The sequence below is a fragment of the Anopheles coustani genome, chromosome 3, assembly GCF_943734705.1.
Source record: "Anopheles coustani chromosome 3, idAnoCousDA_361_x.2, whole genome shotgun sequence".
Lineage (NCBI taxonomy): Eukaryota > Metazoa > Arthropoda > Insecta > Diptera > Culicidae > Anopheles > Anopheles coustani.
Window position 1 is genome coordinate 92,807,217 of NC_071288.1, and position 21,238 is coordinate 92,828,454.

The window sequence follows — 21,238 nt, forward strand, 5'->3', positions numbered from 1 at the left end:
TTTTTTTTATAGAAATAGTATTAATTTTATTACAAATAAATTATCAACGAATTGTTTTCCCTTACAAAAAATCTCGCCCTTCGGTCAAACGCTTGCTCAATAAATCCACGGTATAAGGTATAAAGTCGTAGGCGCCTTCAAGTAATACCAGTGTTTCCGCGACGCGTTTCTCGAATCGAGTGCGACAATCTGTTTGCGCTGGAATCTCGAACTTTCCCGACATCGTCGTCCTACCTACTTTTCTTCTTCTCACACTTCCGCCTCCACCAGTATCTTACACACTCGCTAACGTAGTCGTTTGTTTGGTTTGGAAGGAAGGATCAGGAACTTGCTACACGCGGGGTGGGAGTTAACCATCATTGGGGATCAGATCGGGATCAGCTCAGCTTATGTAATGTAGGTCGCGGGGTAAATATGTTTCTGTGTTTGTGCGTTTATGTAGTATATGTGTGTGTGTGTGCTGATTTTTGTACACATGTTTCCGGAACCTCCGGCGGGGCCCGCCCTGTGGTGTGCGCGTTTACTTTCCGAGAATAATTTTACGACCGGCGCCAATGTTCTGGCCGGCCTGCGTGGCACCCTTGTTCGTGCCCGCCTGCAGCCCGATGATGGCCTGGCCGGCGTTCAGCTGCTCGTCGGTGAAGTTGCGCTTGCACTCGTCCGCCGGTTTCGGTCCGAGGAACGGGCCCTTGAAGTCGGGATGTTTGTAGCACTGCGTGGGAGAGGAATGAGGTCAGAGGTTAGTGATCAACGTGGGGCGGGATCTTTATAACAATTCGGAGTCTCCTGGAGCTCTAGAGCACAACTTCTGATCCTGATTACGATCTGAACATCTGATTCTGAGTTCAAGACGAACTTATTGAGATCTCACCGTCTATAGCCAGAGCCCCTATTCAACAAAGTATTAGAACTGCTTCTAGGAAAACCTATTAGTTGGATCATAGAATATACTGTAAGTAATGTAGAATATATGAACTGAGGAAGATCTGCTGAATTAGAAGTTTTCCATGGTCGTATTCCAATCGAGTATCTTCTTCCAAAAATCTGATAAAAAGTTAATCGCGATTACACAATGTTGGAATCCTGACAAAATTTCTGGGATCTCTCTGTACATTATCTTCTATGGTAGGTTCTTAAAAGAAGTCTATGGTTTCACTAGAACTTTGGGTCCCTTCTTAACCTCTCATTGAAAGGATCTCAATCTCGCATAGTACACCTCGAGGATCACTTACCGCACGTCCGAGGGCGAAGATGGTGCTCGTGACCTGCGCTATGTCCTTCTTCTCGTACAGATCGACCGTCTGGAATACGTCCAGGTCCGGCACGCCGTACTTCTTGATCGCCTGCTGGAACAGATTGATGTTCTCCATCATCTTAAACTGGCCACCGGACGTGTTGATCTTCGCGACCGCGCCCGGTTCCAGCTTGTTGATCAGCTTGCACAGGATCAGCCCGTCGCGGAGCGCATCCTCGTACAGGACGCCGGCCGGGAACTTCTCGCCGAGCACCTCCTCCACCCAGTACTGTGCCTCCTTGTCCTTCTCCAGGTCACGCTTGCCGGCGATCTGAGGTATATAGAGAGATATGAAGATATCACCGTCATCACACACTCACACACTTGATATCACATCATTTCTCCAAGGGTTTTGCACATGAAAAATCGTTCACCACAGCGATGTTATAACACTCCGTCGGTACCAACCTTCATGCGAACTTGACGCTCCAAAGCCATTGCTGCTGTTGTGTTGTGGACGGTTTGTGTGTTTCTTTCTAAAACTCGCAAAGCACGAACTGCGTCTTCTGAGGACTCACTGCCTTTAACTTTCACCGATGTTGCTATGGGCAAAGCTGCTCGAATACTGATGCTCCCTGTGGACGGTAGGTTTGCTTTTAAAGATCGCCTGCCCCAAAGTCCCCATCACCTCCCGAAGCCGCCTCCCCACTCGCCGTCGGTGCGCGAAATGGAAAAACATGCGCCCGCGTTTGCGCACCACGACCGGCTTCCAACAGCGCTGCCCGAACGGAGATGATTTTTGTTTTTCCGAAACTCGATACTGGGTGGAAAATTCTCTCCTTTCCCCAATTTCCCCATCTCCCAAAAAAAATCGGCATCTATACTTCCATTTGGCAATGAAAACATTGACTTCCCCCTGCTGGTGACGTGTTTACAATAAAATACACATCATTATTTCGAGAACGTTCAGCTGCGGTTGGCCGGCGTAAAGGCGATGGAATCTCCATGCTGACGGGTTTCGCCGATAGCGTCGGTAATTTATTTCCGTCCCAAAATGATAGATTCACCCTCCGAGCAAGACGATCCTATTTCGCCACTCGAGTAAAATCGATCCGGGAGCGAAAGCAAAACCCTTACGATGCTTGTTTCGGCGATAAAATAGATAAGCAAATGGCAGAGAACATAAAACTCCCGGCCCGGCCTCGCTCCGTGAGCACTTGATCATGAACGAGGAAGATGGATGGGTTTTGAGGCATTAAGTGAATGATCTCTTCAGGCTGGAGATGTTATCGGGAACCGAACATTATGTACAAACACAGGTTGTTTAGTCTAGGAGGAGTCAACTTTGAGATCCATCAGTCGATTTGTAAATGTTTTGCAAAATTTGCGCAAAATAAACCTGTCGATCGTGAGGGAGTTGGAAATTTTATAAAACCATATAGTAATATAGAAGCATATTGAAACAAAGTTTAGGATATTATAAAAAGGAATGTTCAATAAAATTTTTGATCGAATCAAGATCACATCTCACTTTGCAAATGTGTGGATTCGCATCCCATTATCGCACGCGCGAAACTGCAACAAGAAGCTTCTGCACGATCGCGAATTCATTGCCACTGATGCAATCATTTCTTTCAGCAAAAGCTGCATTCAAACACGCTTCTACTTCCCCCTCCGTTCATGCCTCGGTACCCCCCCCCCCCCCCCCCTTCTATCCATGGGGCCATTGTTTACCGGATCATGTTTGTAACACCCGACGGGGTGGATTTTCATCTTTCAACAAATCGATTTCGAGATGCAATTTTCTTACCGTGCCAGAGAATTGGCGGGAATCGTTAGGTCTTTTATAATTAACCGTTTGACAAATTTTGAGTGGAATTTTCTTCATTTTATCAGTAATCATTTTGATTTTGCATATTATGTATTGTTTTGAAACATTAACATTCTTTTCTCAGAAGAGTTTTCATCAATTTTATTGTTCGTCTTCCAATATAGATGCATTGGTATTTTGATTATCAAATGCTGAACTAGAATGTATAAGTTTATGGATAACTAAACCTACAAAGCGTTGATACTAATATTCGAAAATTATTTACAAGAATAGTTGTATTTTACAATCTGAAATTTCCATGTATCAACGTGATCAAAGATTGACGAAATAAAAAAATGGCACAGATTTTTCTTTTCTAAACATTTTCTTCTCCCCCTTCCATGACTCTTCTTAGCACAATTTCGCCTAATAATAGCGAGTTCGTAGACTCGCAAAACAAAACATTCCTGCCAAGCGAATGATTCAGCTGTTGGGCAATTTTGCAACCTCCAACCGGTGACCTTACGCGATCATCTTCTACGTAATGCCCGGTTCCCCATTCCATGAAAAACCTCCCCCATCGGGGGGTGGTGCCTTTCTGCTCCATCGCTTGTCACCCCCCCAACCAGCATCACGAATCACGACCACTAGCCAGCAGTCGGGGACGGAACGCTTAACGCTTGAGAACGTTTTAATTATAGAACTTCGACACATCTTCCACCGCACGGAAGATCCTACCAACGAATAGGTGGAGGTCAGGGTGGGTTGATCGAAGGGGGGGGGGGGGGATCTTTCTCCGTTCGCTTCCGTTCAAGGTTGCGATCAAAAAACCTGTCGCAAGCGCGATCGCGTTTGATTGCGGTTTTGTTTTCCTCGCCCGAAGTGAGGTTATGTACAATCGATTCGCTCCGTTCGCTCGCCGGAGGTTTTTTCTTTCGGCGTCACCGATCCTAGGCCTTCCCGTTTGATGACCTCCTAGATGGGCAGAAGAAGAGACATAGTGCTAAGAGCAGGCAGTAAAAAACCCAAGCTTGTTTTCTTTTGCTATTTTTAACAAGTTGCGTCCTTTTTGGAACACCCGACTGCGTACGGTGGTCCCGGCTTTTCCGAGCTTCAAACGATCGCACGCACGCACGCAAATCCAGCCGTATGGCAGACGGGATGACATCGGAAAAACAAACAACAGTCGGGGAAGAACAAATCGGCAACACAAAACAGGGGAACACATTATCCCGTTCATTATTTTAAGTGGCCCAATAAAAACTGCAACCGGACATCATCGCGATCCGAGTCGGCCATCGCTTCTGCATTCGGTGGACATGCCTTGTTCGGTGACTTTCCCGGCCTTAATAAGTACAAACGAACGTGTGATCGCTGTGGTCGCTAAATATAGCGATGAATACCAACCGTAGGGAAGGGGACGCCAAATGGAAACAGGTAGCATTCTTCCAAACGGTCTTTTCCATCCGTTTTCCCCGATCGTTTCGGTTGGCAACCGTCAGTAGAACCTAAGGCACGCCAGATTAGCTGTCATCTTGGAATATTGGCTACCATCGTGGTGAAGAATTTCCTCTCGTAAGTGGTTCGTTACTCAACCAAAGCAACAAAGCAAACACGCTACATTCTCTCAGCCTACTTTGGCATCTGCAAGATCTTCCTTTTTCGTCACACATACCGTACAAATGTGCGAACGATGACGTGGCGTTCCGTTTGACATAAACAAACGACGATCGAAGGTGAGACACCGTAAGCGAAAGTATTATTTTCGACCATCGTTGACCCATGTCCGATTGAGTTGGACGGTCCGGAAATAGAACATCCCTTCACCGATTGGCGGATTTGGCGAACATTATAACGCGGATGGAGGAGGTGAACTTTTAAATATAGGATGCCCCATCACTTCATTGTTCATTGTGTGTTCCAAAAAGGCAGCGTTTGTTGGGTTTCCTTGGACAGCATTCCACACCGTTCGAATCACCATCCGCCTAGACGTTCGACAGACGTCTAGGCGATCCCTCGACTGACGGACAGAACACCGTTGTGTGTGATTATGTTGTCGGTTTGTTGTTCTCTTTTTCTTTTTATTTGTTCCGATTCTTAGTATATTTGACTTACTCTTAGTGTCAACTTATCGTACAATGTTTATTTTAGCACTACCATTCTTGTTTTTGGCATTTCGGAGACTAGACTTTTCTTTACTCTGCTTTTCTGCTTCTTTGGATGCTATTTCTAGGGGCTTTCGTTTGATTCACTTCTCACGTGTCGGCGTGTTTCTGCGTGGTTTTGCTAATTATTATTCTGACAGGTAGACAAATCGCTGTCGACTTTGATCCACAACTTGAACTTGGATGCTTGGATCAACGGAACGCTTCAAAACTAGTCTCATGGACTTTCGACGTCGTTACGGACTACAAGCGGTTGTGGGGAGCAATACTATTGCAGGTTCTATAAGGTTTTATTATTTTGGTAACAAATTATTGAGAGAGAAGTGTAGTAGTACTACTGCGTTTAAAAGAAACCCTTACAAGAAATCATAAGGATATTGAATCGAAAGGCTTATGGCGGATTTGATAATGTCTTCCTGATGCCTTCCAGCTTGCGAACTATCTCTTTTCTATGGGGGATTCTATGAAATGGCTTTCCGATCCTTTTTGACAATCTGCAAATATGTTATTTGTTCATTGGAACATGAATTTGCCAATTCTATGTACAATTGGAACCGGTTTGTTTTTTCTCTAACGATTTGTTTTTATGGATAGCTTCCTCTAGATAAAGTATTTACAGTATTTTGCAAGCCTCTCAAAGGCTAGACTGCTATGAAAAGGTTTCTAATTGTGGATCCTCCACTTGACCAACGTTCTTTAAGTCCTCCATTCATCAAAAGTGATTCTCGCTTCGTATATGCTGCTTAGTCTAATCGTAATGAGATCCGTTTCGAGCTCCGTATACCATTCTGTTGCGAGTTGTAGTACACTTTTTCCCATCGTTTCGCCTTTTGGTTCCTATTTGGCAATGCGGCTTTCCGCTTGCCTCTCAAGTTAGTAGTCACGAGTTAGTTTCTCACTGATGGACGTATCGCGTTCCCGGTGGCACACGTTGCTTACATTTGTTTCTTATGTTCCTTTTTTCTTCCTTCATTTTGATTAATGTCACCTACGCCACCGATGACAGATCGCCCCCGGGTTGCTGTCATGTCTCTCCGCTTTCCAGCTCATTCTCCCGGCAGGACACGTCAGCCCGGACAACAGTGTATCGAGCGCACGAGAAGGAAGGTTGCAGTGCGATTTAATTAACGGTATTTCCACAGAAAAACTGTCTTTTGGCCGGGAAGAGGTGGGGTTATTTTTAGTACCCCTCCCTCTGACCGCTTTCTCCCGGTCAAGGGTGAAATTAGGAAGGAAATACGTGAGATATACGGGAAAAAATAAAGCAAAACAAGGATGGATTAAATCATATCAGAACGAAACACCTACTCCTGCTAGCTGGCCGTTGGTTTCGAGCGTGCCAGGAGACGACCACCAACACATTTCGCGTGCTCCTAATGAACCAACCACACACCTCGAGGTTATCCTCCACCCTTTCTCCCCCCTGTGTCCTTTACAGTGTAACGTACTTCTAAACGCGTTAAATCAGGCCGACCGTTACGACCTTTAGAACAGATGATTGGCCGCGGTCGTCTTGTTCAGGCCACCGAGGGGATCCAGCAGATAACCGGCCGCACCGCCACCCGCCGCCGCCCCGAGCAGCGACGAAAATGGCGACGAGAGGGCGGCCACCGCGTGGTGATGGTGGTTCTGCAGGTTATGATTCATGCTCAAGTGGTTGGCCGCCTTCTGGTTCTGCAGCAGCGGGTTGCACGACGAGTTCCACTTGTTATTGTTGTTGTTGTTGTTGTTGCTGATGCTGTTGTTGTTGTTGTGATGGTGGTGGCTGTTGTTGTTGTTGTTCGTGCCATTGCTGACCACCAGATGGTGATGGCTGGGTCCATTGTGGAGACTCGTGCCGTTTAAATCGTCCGTCAGTTTTCCTAAAAAAAAGATAAGGAGAGCAAAACAAACACCATGAGAAAGGGACGAAAAAAAATCCTACGAGCAAAATAAAATGTCAACCCATGAGGATGAGTTCAGCAAGGGAGAAAAAGGAATCGGGACCTGCTCATGTGACACACGACCACAAACGGGCCACGACAGTAACGGATGATCGCTGGAAACGATGTCGAAAGGACGCGTATGCCAACATTCGTCCTCCCCGCCCCCTTTGGCGACAACCCACACCATGCCAGACTTTGTTCGGGGAAGACAAACGAATGTGGAATAGTTCTGCTGGCAGCACATTTTCCCGCGGGACGCAAACTTCATAATCCATAATTCATAAACTCGAAAGTTGGAGCCAGGCTCGTTCTTGCTCATGCTCGAAATCCGAAAAAGATGGGGCCAACTAAAGAGAGTAGGAAAGAGAGAGAAACAAAAAGGATATGACGGTAGAGAAAGAGTGGGAACTTTCCACCGTACCGAGACCGTATTGCTCCAATATCGAAAATATTCAGTTGGACGAATATAGTTGGAGAAATTTTTCTTCCACTTCTTCTGGAGACTTATTTTTGGAGACAGGTTAGATTTACAAAACTTTCCAACTAACGTGACAGCAGTAGTGCCTGTAGCGAAGATGATTGACTATCTTTAGTGTTTGGGAGGATTTTTATTCGTGATATTTGGAATTAAATGATGTACTAGAACAAAGTTGGTTTGATTTAATATCTTGTACACATTTGTTGCTGGGGGAAGTTGTTCTTAAAGATTTGGAAGACCAATAATTCAATTGGAAATGCAATAAAAACGCTTATTTAAGCCTCAATCAAAACAACAGTTACAAAACAAACGAGTTATAACATATTAATTTGTTTTACCAACTCAATTAACCTTTTTGCAATTGTTTGAGATGATTCCAGATAAGAGAACTTAAATTATTTTCTTCTTAAAATTTCAAAAAATTACATTATTCTTGAATATCTTTTTGGATGCAAATGTCACTCAATTCAACCGAACATCAGTTCAGCGATCACATGCCTATTAATCTTCAAGCATTGCAAGCATGTAACGCAATTAAAATTAGCAAACAAATTACTTTTGCCACCTTTGCCGTAACACAGACAAGCGGGCGCTACATTACTTTCCACGTATTACTTCTTTTAATTAGAATTAATACCTAGCTCCCCACTTGAAACATTTTCTACGGATGAACTCACAACTCGACCGTGCGAATGTGCTTAGCCAAAGGCGTTGCCATTTAATCTTTTATAATGCTAATGCACCGGCCGAGGGAAGGAGAAAAAAGTGATGCTCAAATTGACACACACACAAAGCCACGAGAGACACGTGGTGTCTTGGAAAGGGAGAAAATAAAAGGAACAAATCTTACGCCGCCGAATGTAAAACGCAACCACCTGTTACTGAAGTAAAAGTTCACGCCGCGCGGGCTTCATTTTGTTTTTCCTCGCACACGCGTGTTGGTGCGAAGCAACCGCGGGCTACTAGATACGTGTACGTGTTTGTGGAACGGGTGGGGCAAGCCATTTTGCCTTGCGAAATGTATTAAATTGGTTTAATCAAGAAAATTGCCTTGTTACACCGTTCATTTATACGAATTAATGTCAGATTATTTCGAAAATGTCGCGCCTGCCGCCACCGCCGGCACGAGCTTTCCCCACGTTTCCCCAAGTAACGCACCGTCGTGAGTTGAGTGAGAAGCCTTGCAAAAGCAACAAACATCGTTACATCGAAGCAAACGGCGAAAGGCACATCTTTCCCTCGCTCGAAGGTGAATCTCTGCCTCTCCGGGAGGATTATCGGCAACGGTTGGAGGAGACTATCCGGGACGAAGGGAGCGGAAAACTGGGACAAACGCGTCCCAAGCAAAGCGAGGAAAAGAAAAGCGAACATCTCGCCCGCTCGGTGGCGTTTTCTCTTGATTTGTTCTCCTCCAGCTCCAGCTCCCGGAAGGTTGTCCACGGACTCCGAAGCTAGGAGGAGGAAGCACGCCGTGGGTTTGGAAAAACAACGGTGGCACTGTGATCAGTGGCTTGCCTTCGCCTCGGCTTGCTTCCGGTGTCTTTTATAATGAAAAATTTACGACAGCACCAGCCCGACACCAAATGGGACCACTTTCGCATCGTACGGAAGGACTTTGACGGCAAAGAAAAGGAGAGCTGGATGATGCTGTTCCTTATTTCCAGCACATCTCCAAGTGTTTTCCGGGGGTGAAATGACAAGCGCCCGCAATACGCAGCAGAATGTGTGACCGAAAAAGGGTCCTGGGTTTCGGAGCCGGATGCGACCACATCACATCGGATTGTGCGACAATCACACCCACCACGGGGGAAGAAAACCCCCGGAGCAGCAGCAACCAATAACAAGCGGGCGCAATGCATTCCCCACTCCTCCCCCGGGCGGGAAAATCGGCGGCGGAAAAACACTTACCATTAATTGGTTTGATATCGCCGTTCAGCGACTGGTGGGAGGAGGCGCTCGAGTTGGGCGTGGTGGAGAGGGTGGTGACGGAAAGGCAGGGCGAACCGGGCGGCTTGATGTCCTTCGGGGTCGTGCTGCCCCCGTTCACCGCCCCCGCCCCCGCCCCACCCTTCTGCTCGCTCTTCACGGACGATGAATCTTGATTATTGCTGGAGCCGGTGTTGTTGCCGTTCGCGTTGTTGCCACCGCCGCCGCCGCTGCTGCTACCGTTGCTGCTGCTGCTGCCGCCATTGTTGCTGGACACCTTCTGCTGGGCGATGCGTTCCTGCTTGCGAAACTTGGCCCGCCGATTCTGGAACCAGACCTGTTCGAGAGCACACGAAGCGAATGTGGGAAAAACATTAGGTAACGTTGGTTTTTCTTCAGAAATGTTACGCTGAATACTTTGTTGATATTGTTTAAATAGTACTCTTCAATTACTTTAATCGATTTGTTCCAAAAAATGAGAAATAGTTTAAAGTGATTAGTTATAATACTTAGCAATAATGCGAACTCGAACGAACTCAAGGCTGCCTTCGATTTTCAAACCTTCGGAACAACAACCTTGTACTTGTAAACAAAACTGTAATGGCAACGTGAAATGTTTAATTCGTTCCCATGGTAATTTGAGTTAAGAAGTTGATGGTTAGGAAGCGTTTGTTTGTTAGCTTTAAGTGAAGTTGGAAATCGCTTCCATTTCAAACGTCTGTACAAGTTCTTTTCAATTGTTTGTCATTATTTTATTAGTTTGAATACTTCCACAGCCTTTTGCAAAATTGTAAATAGCAAAAGTAATTGTTTTAAAAACTGAAGGGCATTAATAAGCTTTGATTTTTACTCCTCATGCTAATTTTTTTTTCTTTAAAAGGTGGTCTTACATGTTTAACCATGCTTTTAAATTTACAGTGTGTATTACATCATACGATAATAATTAACATAATCATTAGTTGGCAATCCTTAGTGAGACAATAACTGAACCCGTTTAATAATCAAATTTACGAAACTTTAAAATGAGATTCATCAACTTCGAAGAGCTTTCAAATAATCCTCTTTGTGGTAAAATTCATCTAACAATCATCCTTGTTTGCTGTTGGGGAAAACATATTCTCCACGCACATGCCAGTGCCTTCAAACAAATCTACAAACTATTTACTCACCACAACGCCATGAAAAATAGATTTTTCCCACCCCCAGTCGTGTTTTGCGCCCACGAATGCCTTAATTGCAGGCGGTTGTACTATGAAACATTAATAAAGCCAACCATACGGCCAAACACAAACCGTTGGAATGTTGTTGGCTGCGTACCACTAATTATGCGATTGGCGTAAATATGTTGCTACAAAACTCCATTCCCCAACCGCCGGAGGAGTGGTGCAATCCTGGTTCTAATGTTCAGCTATTCTGTTTGCCGAGCGACAGGAGTCAGCCATACTCACAAACACACACACGACGCCACGTTTGGCAAACTGTCAATCGACGGAACTGAACGCATCTGTTTACCCTTCCCGGTCACCCGTTCTAAGCTCGGGTCGGGTTTTTCTCCCTGCGCCTCCATCCGGGAATGAACCCCCCCCCCCCCCCTCGGCGTGCCATCGCGGCGTTTATGAAATATTCAAATTAATTAGCTAATATTTACGTGCGCCAATTAATGAAACGACTATGAACATTCCGGTTCGCTTGAAGCGAACGCACATTTGCAAACTTTACCGAGGGCAAAGCGGGTGCATTCCACCTCCACCGGTGGAAAACGGCATCGAAATTTTCCCTGCCAACAAAACGCCATCGCAGGTGGGTAAAAAAAAGTAACAATTGGGAATGCAAACAGCGGCGAACAAAAAAAGGTGGAAAAGAACAGGGCAACTTTTGCCAAATGATGCGCAACGAATCGTTCGCGCTCGTGGGTGGCAGGAGATGGGGGACAAGAAGGGGAAGGATTCGTTAGCAGCAGCATTCGACAGAGGGGAGGCCATTTTTAAAGCACCGTTTTATCGCACACGCGTGTGTCGTGTTTAAATATCTAATCAACATTGCAAATTCGGGCTCGCGCGCGGCTTCGCGTAAACTGTGTGCGCTTTTGTTCGGCGTGCCACATTTGTTTCGATTTGTTTGACCCGCTCCCTAACCTAACCTCACCATTTTCACTCCATTGTTTCCATCTATAGCGTGGAAAATGTGTTCTGTGTTTTTTTCTTCTTTTGATTCACCATTTTCGTCCAGGCCAAAGGTGACTAGCGTGTGACGGTGGTTAGGAAGGAGGGTGGAGGGGGCCAGTTGTCAAATGTGTAGATTTGTGATTGCTTCAAACCGTCATCCCCCTCCCCTCCCTCCCCTCATCCACCCTTTGCAAAAGCAACCCCATCCCTAGCACATTTTGTCCTCCTCTTTTTTTTGCGTGTTTCATTCCAGTTTCTTCCAATGTTTGTTGTGGACATCGTTGTGTTGCATCGCTGGTGATGTGATGGGGACTGTGTTTGTTCTTCCACCAGAGCCATGCCGGGACGGGTCAGAGTTAGCTTACTATTAGCCAATCAGTGCGCAAACTGCGTTTGGTTTTGTTTTGCCATCCAACCTCCGTTACGATGGAAAAGTACAACAAGGAAACGAGCGAGGGGGAGGTTGGTTGTTTACTTGAGTAACTCTGTTTGCTCATTCAAACTGACCGTTGCGATTTTACTGGTGTACCGGTGCGCTTCCGGTTCTCTTTTACGATTTCAACAATCAGTTCACTGATGCCGTTTTAAATCGATTTGATTTGTTCTGATGTTTTGTTTCACGTTTTTGTTGTTGCATTGAGTAGCTTTTAAAGTTGGTTAAGAAAAAGAAATTAGGAAATTAAATTTTCTTTTAGAAAAGAAAAAAAATAGTACAACCGTGAATCTGGTAAAGAAGCTGCGGTATCTTATAAACTCAAATAGCTGATAAGGAAGAAGAAGAAGAAGCTGATAATTGAACATTTGCAGTAGGAATTCAATAAATTGGTTTATAGTTCAAGGAATGCTTATTGGATATTCAACGTTATTGAAACTAAGAAGATGAGCTTAAAGAATAATGTTGGGGTTTAAATTGAAACTGTAACGACGAATAGACAATGGGAGATATAATACTTTTGACTTTAAATGTCATGATAAAAAGTTGCTCAATCAAGAACTTCGGTAAGCCAAAACCTGCTCTTTGACTCAAATCACAATACTATTTCCGACGTAAATCACTGCTCACTAATAGTGAACGCTTGCAAACTAATCGCCCCTCGCGTTTCCTCAACAATAGCGGCAAAACTTTGACCGGTTCTTTAGTATTCGTTCCATCTAGCGCTTTCCCACCTTTTTTTGGTTCCCTTCCATTATGTGTCTTCATTTAGGAAGCAACCGTTTCTTTTTTTCTTTGCTTTTCATACTTTCCTTCCGGACGCCGAAGAACAACTTCTTGGGCAAACTTGGAAACCGTCCTCGGGGCGTTTACTATTCAAGGCATGTGCGTTTGCTGCTCGGCTGCTCACCCGCATATGGTGGTCAGTGTGGTTCATTTTCTTTTCACCACAACGTCTTGACCCAAATCGTGCTGAATTTTAATGCAATTAGTGCAGGAGAAATCTTTTCGGTTTGGTTACGGTTTTCCGTCGCACCGCACAAAGTTTTTTTTCTGTTGCTTTCCAGAGGACGTAGATAAAGGAGATGCTCTTTTCTTCGGATGGTATTCTATCTTACCCTTAGAGTATTCTTTTTTTTGTGTACTGACAAAGACAATCTCCCTACCCTCCCTACCTTCAATGGCTCATCAAGCCCGAGTTCGACAGACATCTCCTTCGGTCGCCATCTTGGCCAATCGGACGTCAAGCGACAAATGACCGGCGTGTGTCCTGTGTCTTCCAAGAAAATCGGACACCGAACGGTTTCATTCCAACCCCGGCCTTCTCGAGGCAAGCATTCGGAAGAAAACAAAAGCAAACATCGGACAACGGAAGGCGGGTCACTTCGGTACGTGGTTCCAGCTTGCATGCTGTCCTGTGTTTAACTTTCTTAATTTATTATTTGATTATGAATGATTAAAATAAACAATTCATTTATAGCCATCGCTGGTCCGGCATGTGTTGTTTCCGATCTCTTTTATTTCTCTCTCCCTCTCTCTTGCTAGACATTTCTTGGACCCCGTGAAGCAATGTATCTTTTTCTTTCAAAGAATTATTTAGTTTTATTTACTGTCGATTGTCTCTCTAGGGTTGTCCTTTTTTCCAAACGTGTTCGTTGAAATCAGTGACAAGTTAAGATTGAGACATACCCCACGACCAAGACAAGACGTTGATGGTGAGGTAAACAGAATCAACCCGTAAGACTGTGGCTTGATGCTATGTTTACCTTTTCAATTATTGGATACCATATAGTGTTTTTCTTTTTAATTAAAGTTTCACACAACACCGCGTTGGACGGGGAAACATGTTGTGGTGACAAAGGTTGGAACAATTTGTAAATCCTTGCTTCAAAAAAAGGTTATTAAAAGTTAGAATGTGTTCGGTTTCAGGCGAGAGATCAATTTATCCGTCTCCGCTGGAAGGTTCCACGTCGGTCCAAAATAAAGGACCTTATCCTCCCATTAGCATACCTTACGGAAGCCTCCTAATTTCTAAATTGACAGGGTAAAAGGTGTGCCAAGGGAAAATCAGATCCACCCGCAGGCACCCAATAACGCCTTTCTTTACCTGTGGTACACTAATAGTGTCACGAGCCTCCGAAGGGAATCACCTAATTAAATGAGGTTTTCTGGCCCCAGAGGTTTCCAATTTTGTGGTCCTTTTTTTCCGGTGTTGGTACGTTTCTTCTTGGGTAAAGTTTTCTTTCAACTTTTCCTAAGAATAAACCTCTTTCCCCCTCCTTCCCCGTGACGTTTCCCGATAAGGACTTCAGGGGAGGAACAAAATCTTCCATAAAGATTCCCCATCCAAACCAAAGGGGATCGAGCAATTCAATTTATTTGGCTCCCCCTTTCCGGTAGGAGATATTTTTCCTTCTTGTTTTTTTTTTGGTGGAAAACCAAAACCGGGCGTTTTAGGAATTAGCATTTGGACCGATGGGCATTTTATGATCGAAAACGGCCGTAATAAAACCGCCCCAGAAGAAAAGGAGGCGTCGAGAAAAAAAACTTTCTTTCGAAACTTATTTATGACCCAAACGGAATGGGACCGAACCGACGACCTCCTCCATCGTTCGGAGCTATTTTTGGCCCATCGAAGGTTTCCGATCCATGCTGTGATATTCCTCATCGTTCCGGGTGTGCAAAATTTTTATTTACGTCGCCAGAACTCATTCACTCACTCACGAAAAAGTGGCCCACATCAATAATGAATCGGCACGGTCGGGATTGGCCTTGTGGTGCAACCGATTTCCCGGCGACTTTATGGTCCGAGCCTGATTTGGTTAAAGGCAAAAGGGGGCGAGACCCTCGGTTCTGTATTGCCACGCACTAATTCGATCGTAATTCGATTTTACTTTCACATTCCCGACGCTACCCGACAGATGAGAGCCCACGCCGGAGCTAAACGTTAAACTTTGGGCGATTAAAAATCGCCGACCGTTTTTGTTGGGATTTTCCGGGACCTTTCCTTACCTTTATTGGCCAGCAAAACCACCGCAAAGAAGTTGCGTTGGCGATGGCGCCATAAAATAAAATGCGCATAAAATCGAGCCAGCTTTCTCATCCGGAACGTCCCGTGGGCTTTTGGGCCTGGTTGGAAGGAGACTTTACTGGGAATGTGTTTTACGATAGTTTACGTTGGCCTCTCACCAAATCATTGGTTGGTTTCCTTTGGTATTTGGAGAAGGATTGTTGATTGAATTAAAAATTTACACATTCTCCCCCGAAGTTGCAACTGGCTGTTTGCATTTTTCCGCAGCCTATGGGATTTTTTTCTCCTTCTTTTCTCCTGGTGACGATTGAATCGATCAATCGATCAACCGTTACGGGCCATAAATTCGTACCGCAAGGCCATTAAAATGCGCCACGTACGCAATTGGCAATAAAAGTGCTCACGGAGAAAGGATGCGTAGCAAGGATTTATAATTTTTGTTTTTGTGTTGTCTGTTTAGGGTAACGCCAAAGCATGGCATCAATCAATGGAAGTTTTATTACCAAAAAGATAAAAAATATGCACATACACCTTACTAACTTAAATTTGATCAATACCAACATGTAACAAGAATGAAAGATTATGCAAACAAAACGTATAAATTGTTTAAAAATCATATTCATGCACTGAAAATAAGTTAAAGGATAAGATAGTAAAACTAAACAAACAACAAAAGACTCTACATCAAGGTGTCGATACATAAAATTAAGCAACTCGATTCTTTGTTTTCTATAATTACTCATTTTGTCCGATTAAACTTTTGGAAGTTACCATTGCATTTTTTTGCATTTTGACTAGGATTTTTTTTAATTTCAATAAAATTATTATTTCAATAAAATATATTATAAGAATAGTTCGGAACTACCGAAAAATGTTGATAACCTCATAAAACTCAAAAATAAGTGCCCAACTAATCTAAGACAAAACCATCGTCGAAAGATCGAAGCAATAGAAATAGTGGCAGATGTTGCGATACTTTGGCAAAACATAAACCCAACAATTCGAACCCCAGTGACATCTTCATCCCGCGGCGGCCAACAACATACCTCCGATGGACCACGTGCGATCCCGCGAGCAAACACTCATCGCGCCCGGTGCGCTTAGGGGTTAGGCTTCCCCTCCTAGCAATTTTCCTTCGTCGTTTTTTTTTTCTTCCACGAAGCATTTTCCCTTTCGACCGAGACCGAAGGGTGTCGCATCCGATGACGTGTGGTCGGGTGACAATGGTAACAGGTTTCGGAGGGTAGCTGCCCTCGGGTGTCGGTCGGTCGGTCTGGTACCAAATCAAGCCCCTGGTTCGTTGGTCCAGCGTAGAGAAAACTGTGAACGCCCGGAACCGATGCGGACAAGGACAAGGAAGCAGGAGGAAGGAAGCAAACAAAGCAATAAACTAAATACAGTAAGCATTGTTTATCCTCCTTAGTGGATAACGAAGCACTTGTGCTAATATTTTCCCTTCATCACGGTGTCGATACCGTAGGGCTTACCCATCTTCCGCCACCGTCATTCGCCGGAGGTTACGATGAAAAATGGCACCCGGCGAAGGGAGAAAAGCGCCGAACGCGAAGGGAGAGTGTAAAACGTCAAACAGCGTAGAATTGTACCGCACCGGTCGGTCGTTCCGGTGGCGTTTGATTAGCTTTTTCGGAAGCTGAACAATAAACAACCATACGACGGGAATTAAAGTGAGGTTATGCCGAGGAGGGACCGCTGCTTGGCCCTGAGTGGACGGAATGGTTCGTCCAGGCAGGCTGCGACTTGTTAATCGATGAATAATAATCCGCGGAAGCGCGAGGGTGGCCCCTCTCAGTGATGCAACAAAACAGAGGTCCTCGGTGTCGGTGCAAACCGGGAGAGGGCAGAAATCACTTTTCGACCGTGTTACTGCGATGTTTATTCAATTAACTCTGCAAAGAGTAACTTCCCCCTTGGCTTACGCACCACAAACACACACACACACACCCCGTGGCGTTGCGTACCAAGTCCTTTAGCTTGTTTTACCAACTTGCGTATTATCCGGTGTAAGAGAAAAAAACGCAATTCAGGTCATTAAAGCGATGTTTTTTATTCATAGTGGATGGTGTTCAACAGCCTCGACGACATACTGGACATGGTTTTTGTTGTTGCAAAAATAGTACCCGAACAAAACCCGTATCCGTTTCCACTTGATAATGGCAATAATAACAACGTCTTTGGTGACAGCTGACACTGTCATTTGTTATGTGCTGTCAAATCGACGGATTATGGGAGGACAAAGTAGACATCAAATGAAAAGGAAAATGGTGCAAAGGATTCTAAGGAAGTGTGTTAAATTTGTTGCAAAAATAAAACTTGTTAGATGTAAGAGCAAAATATTGTAGCATATTATAATAATTGAAGAGCTTGGATAACAAATTATTGAACTGCTTTTAAATTGAAAATAGATTGTTATGATATGGTAGCACACATTTGCACTCTTCAAAAGATTTTGTCTACAATTATGCTTCTAAGGAATAAATTATTTGCTGTTGAAGTTGTTATATATTTAACATGTTTTTTGTTGTTATTGTTTGCTTTTATGTATTGTATTTTTTTAAGTTGCATGTGAAATGTTTATTTGCAATTGCAAGCAAAACAAAGGGTTCTGCCTGCTTTGACGCAACGCAATCAAATTTTCATCACAAAATTCAGACCAATTGTTGTTGTTTTTTTCCATTCGGCCCCAAAACCAATCGGTTCCCGCAGCATTGTTTATTGTCAATAATCCCAATGGCATCGCAGTGCAGATGCAGTGGATCGAATTCGTATACACACGCACGTACAGAGTCTTTCACATTCCCCAAGCACTCCCCAAATGGTATCGAGCAGGCACTACTAATTATTAAAATTGTATTCGAGATTATTGATGCTTTCCCCATTTTTCACTCCTGCTCACAAAAGTTCGAGAACGGTGCGGCAGTTTATGTTTGTGGTGGTAAATATTTGCAAAACCTCACACGCAACACAAGCTGGACAGTGTGTTAGACGGCTTTTTGAAAAGTGATTTGAATAAATTCGGGTTTTCCACCCCTGCATTCGACTCTCGACTTTGTGGCAAACCCCCTATAGGCTCTAAGCCGTCCCCCCAGTTGGAAAAGCCTTCCGTTTTCCGACCTAATCCACAGCGATTTGTCGATTCAATTTCAGCCTTCAAATGGGGGAACCACTTTCCGTATCCAACAAGCTGTCCCTTTTCATCCAGGTTCGCAAGTTTGTTGTCGGGTTAGATAATTTATTGTTTCCGACTCGGTTGGGCGTTACGTTGTGGTTAAAGGATTATGATTTTACTGTGACATCTCTATCTCCTCCTCCTCCACGTCCTCCGGATGCTAACTGCGGCATCTGATTCCATGTGCGAAAGGTAGTCAATTCCCGAGCGATTGATGGGAGAACAGGGAGAATGGGACCAAAACCAACTCGACATCCGTTCGGTTCGGTGCGTTCGATAAATAATTGAACATGAATTTTGAATTTCGATTAGACAAACCATAACCAGGACTGGCAGGGTCTCATCTTGTCTGTCCACTATTTTCCTAACCTCTCACCTCTTTGGTTTTTTCATGTCTATATTGAATTATTCAAGTTTCATTAGATGAGTTGACGCCCTTAATAGGGATGTAATTAAAATTTGAACAAAAATATTAAACTCTGTTTCACAAAGGTTTACAATGGTTCTATAACACCAGAAATATTGTTCTACACATATTCTAGTTATGTCCAGCATTGGATGGTGCTCAACGAATGAAAGTATGGTATGATACGGTGAGGATAATTTTCCACCAGCGGTTTCCCGGTTCGCGGATCATAAGCATAAATTTTAATAATCATACTCCAGCTGGCTTTAATAACAGCGAAAACCCCCCCCCTCTTTCGCGTACACCACCTCTCGGGTACTTGACCAACTATGATCGGTTTGAAAATAACAACAACAAAAGGTAACTCTGGTTTGGGCCAGATTTGGTGCTCGGGAAAACACGAAGCTGCTTACGAGCTGGCGTGAGGGAGTTTGGTTAGAATTTAAACACGGTGATGTTCCTGGTCGGTTGATCTGTGGATATGTTTTCTACTGTTTTTTGCCACTACCTCCCTTCCCATTCCCCTGCTCGGGTTTTCCATTAACCATTCGTTTTTTTGCACTCCCGGCTGGCAGATTGGCTTCCGGTGGGAAACAGTATTTCATGATTTGCGGTCCGCGCTCGGGTCGGTGGCAGGACTCGCGCCTGATGCCCGAGACCCCGCCCGAGTCCCGTCGAGTGGACTTTCGGCCAGCTGGCAGGTGGGTTTTTACACACTCACACACACAGCCACTACTCGCCAGACAGCGACGGCCACGACGACGGGGACGATTTATATTTATCGGGAAAAATAATTCCATTCTTGCCTGGTACCATATGTGAACCATTTCCATACGGCGCTGTCGGGCTATTATTATTGCCGCGTACGCTTTTTGCATCGCGGGACCACCATGTGGAACTGAGAGAAAGGTTGGGTGGCGATGTAAGTAGGAGCGTACGGGGTAGGGTCTACTACATACTAGAAAACCCGAGCAGAAAAGGCAAAAAGGGTGGAGCTAATTGAGATTGGATTGGAAAAATGCGCTATCACGAAGGTACGGAGCGACGTTGAAACAAGTGAAAATTGTGAAAATTAGACGAAAAATATTGATAACGAGTTTTGCGTAAATCATACAAAAGTGCGCGTTACAAGAAGCGCCAATTGAAGGAAGGAAAAATTTTGCAATGTGAGCATATTTTACAATGGCAGCATATTAGTTTTTGTTTTAACAAAATGCTCGAGTGACTCTTACGCTTTTTTATCAAATTCTTTAAATTTTTAAACAAATACATAAAGACAAATGGCCTAGGAATTCCATGCTACGATTTATATGTTTTAAATTTTTCAATTCTCTTTTGGTTGTGTATGTTAAAACTCCCAAAATATTTTTAATTTAGAAACTCATCTACGCATCACAGAATAACGCGCATCCAAAATCGAATGCTTCGAGCATCAAAATCAACCTTTCTTTCTTCCAATTTCAAACACATGGTCACCACAACTAAGACCTCGACAAACCAACCAACCGCGGCCACACGATTCGCACTCTGCAAAGAGTTGACCGAACGAATTCCACTGATTGTACAGTTGTTTGCGTTGCACCATATTTGGTCTTTCGAAAAAGGGCAGCATTCGAACGGTTCTTGTTTACCAATTTTCCGACCAAAGTCGCCGAACGCGAATCATTAACGGCGCAAAGGGACCACATTTTTCGCTCGTCCGTAGAGGATAGGTGAATTTCTTCTTTTGTTGGTCCTTCGTCCTTTTCTCCTGAACGAACCATCTCGTATCGTTTCATTTGCGATCGATTTCGTTTTCCACCGGAAGGTATCGCAGTCGCTTACACTTCAATCAATTATTCATTCGATTAGCAACCAAGAGGTAGGGTGTCTTTGGCAAAAATTGTCCCTTATGGGATCGTTTTTAGTTGCAATTTTTTTTACGAAACAGTCGTTGAGCTGAAGGTTTTTTCAGTTTTGTTTACCACTGATTAAATAATTAATAAAAATCTCTAAAAATCCAACCGAGATCTAAATTGCACCACAGATAAATTGGAACCTGTTTAGAATTCTTTACATGCTTCATTTTGCTTTAGATTCCTTCTTTTCTCTTGTTTTACGCTTCTTCTTGGTGGCTATCTAGTCCGTGCTGTCTTATCTGGTTGCTTTACAAAACATATAACTAAGTAAATTGTAAGGAAAATTCATCAACAACATATCATAAATAGAGTAAGCGAACAAACAAAACCTAATGTAATAAAATAAAACAAAATGAAAATCAAACAACATAATTCTTTTTACCAAAAACCAACCTTAAAATTATCTTTCTTTTCAATCGAAGAGAGCGTTTAAAGTAAAACGTATGTAATGTATGCACACTCGGTCACTTTAAACATTAAATGAACGTATTTTCCCCACATCGTGTCGGCCTCCACTTATGAAATCCTTTTTTACTTGACTCTGTTTTCTCCACCACCTTCCAATTATTTCCCCATTCCT

General features: G+C 43.9%; 2 protein-coding genes across 2 annotated transcripts in view; both read right to left on the bottom strand.

Moving 5' to 3' along the window:
* Nucleotides 1-1,842, bottom strand: LOC131271832 (muscle-specific protein 20-like). The gene is made up of 3 exons (XM_058273386.1): nucleotides 1,703-1,842; nucleotides 1,233-1,565; nucleotides 1-712 (listed from the first exon to the last, which is right to left on the bottom strand). The coding sequence occupies exons 1-3, from the start codon at nucleotides 1,730-1,732 to the stop codon at nucleotides 521-523; spliced, it is 555 nt and encodes a 184-aa protein (XP_058129369.1). The 5' UTR covers nucleotides 1,733-1,842; the 3' UTR covers nucleotides 1-520.
* Nucleotides 1,843-6,694: 4,852 nt separating this feature from the next.
* LOC131271822 (paired mesoderm homeobox protein 2B-like) overlaps nucleotides 6,695-21,238 on the bottom strand; it is a 41,085-nt gene continuing 26,541 nt past the window's right edge. The window contains exons 3-4 of the mRNA XM_058273375.1: nucleotides 9,521-9,875; nucleotides 6,695-7,071 (exon numbers count right to left, since the gene is read on the bottom strand). Of these exons, the coding sequence (XP_058129358.1) occupies nucleotides 6,695-7,071; nucleotides 9,521-9,875 (732 nt within the window). The remainder of the gene's footprint in view (nucleotides 7,072-9,520; nucleotides 9,876-21,238) is intronic.

Coding starts and splice junctions, on each gene's coding strand:
- LOC131271832 (XM_058273386.1), bottom strand. CDS start 1,732: ATGGCTTTGGAGCGTCAAGTTCGCATGAAG. Junction 1,566..1,702: donor AGCGTCAAGTTCGCATGAAG/GTTGGTACCGAC, acceptor TATATACCTCAG/ATCGCCGGCAAGCGTGACCT. Junction 713..1,232: donor TCTTCGCCCTCGGACGTGCG/GTAAGTGATCCT, acceptor TCTCCCACGCAG/TGCTACAAACATCCCGACTT.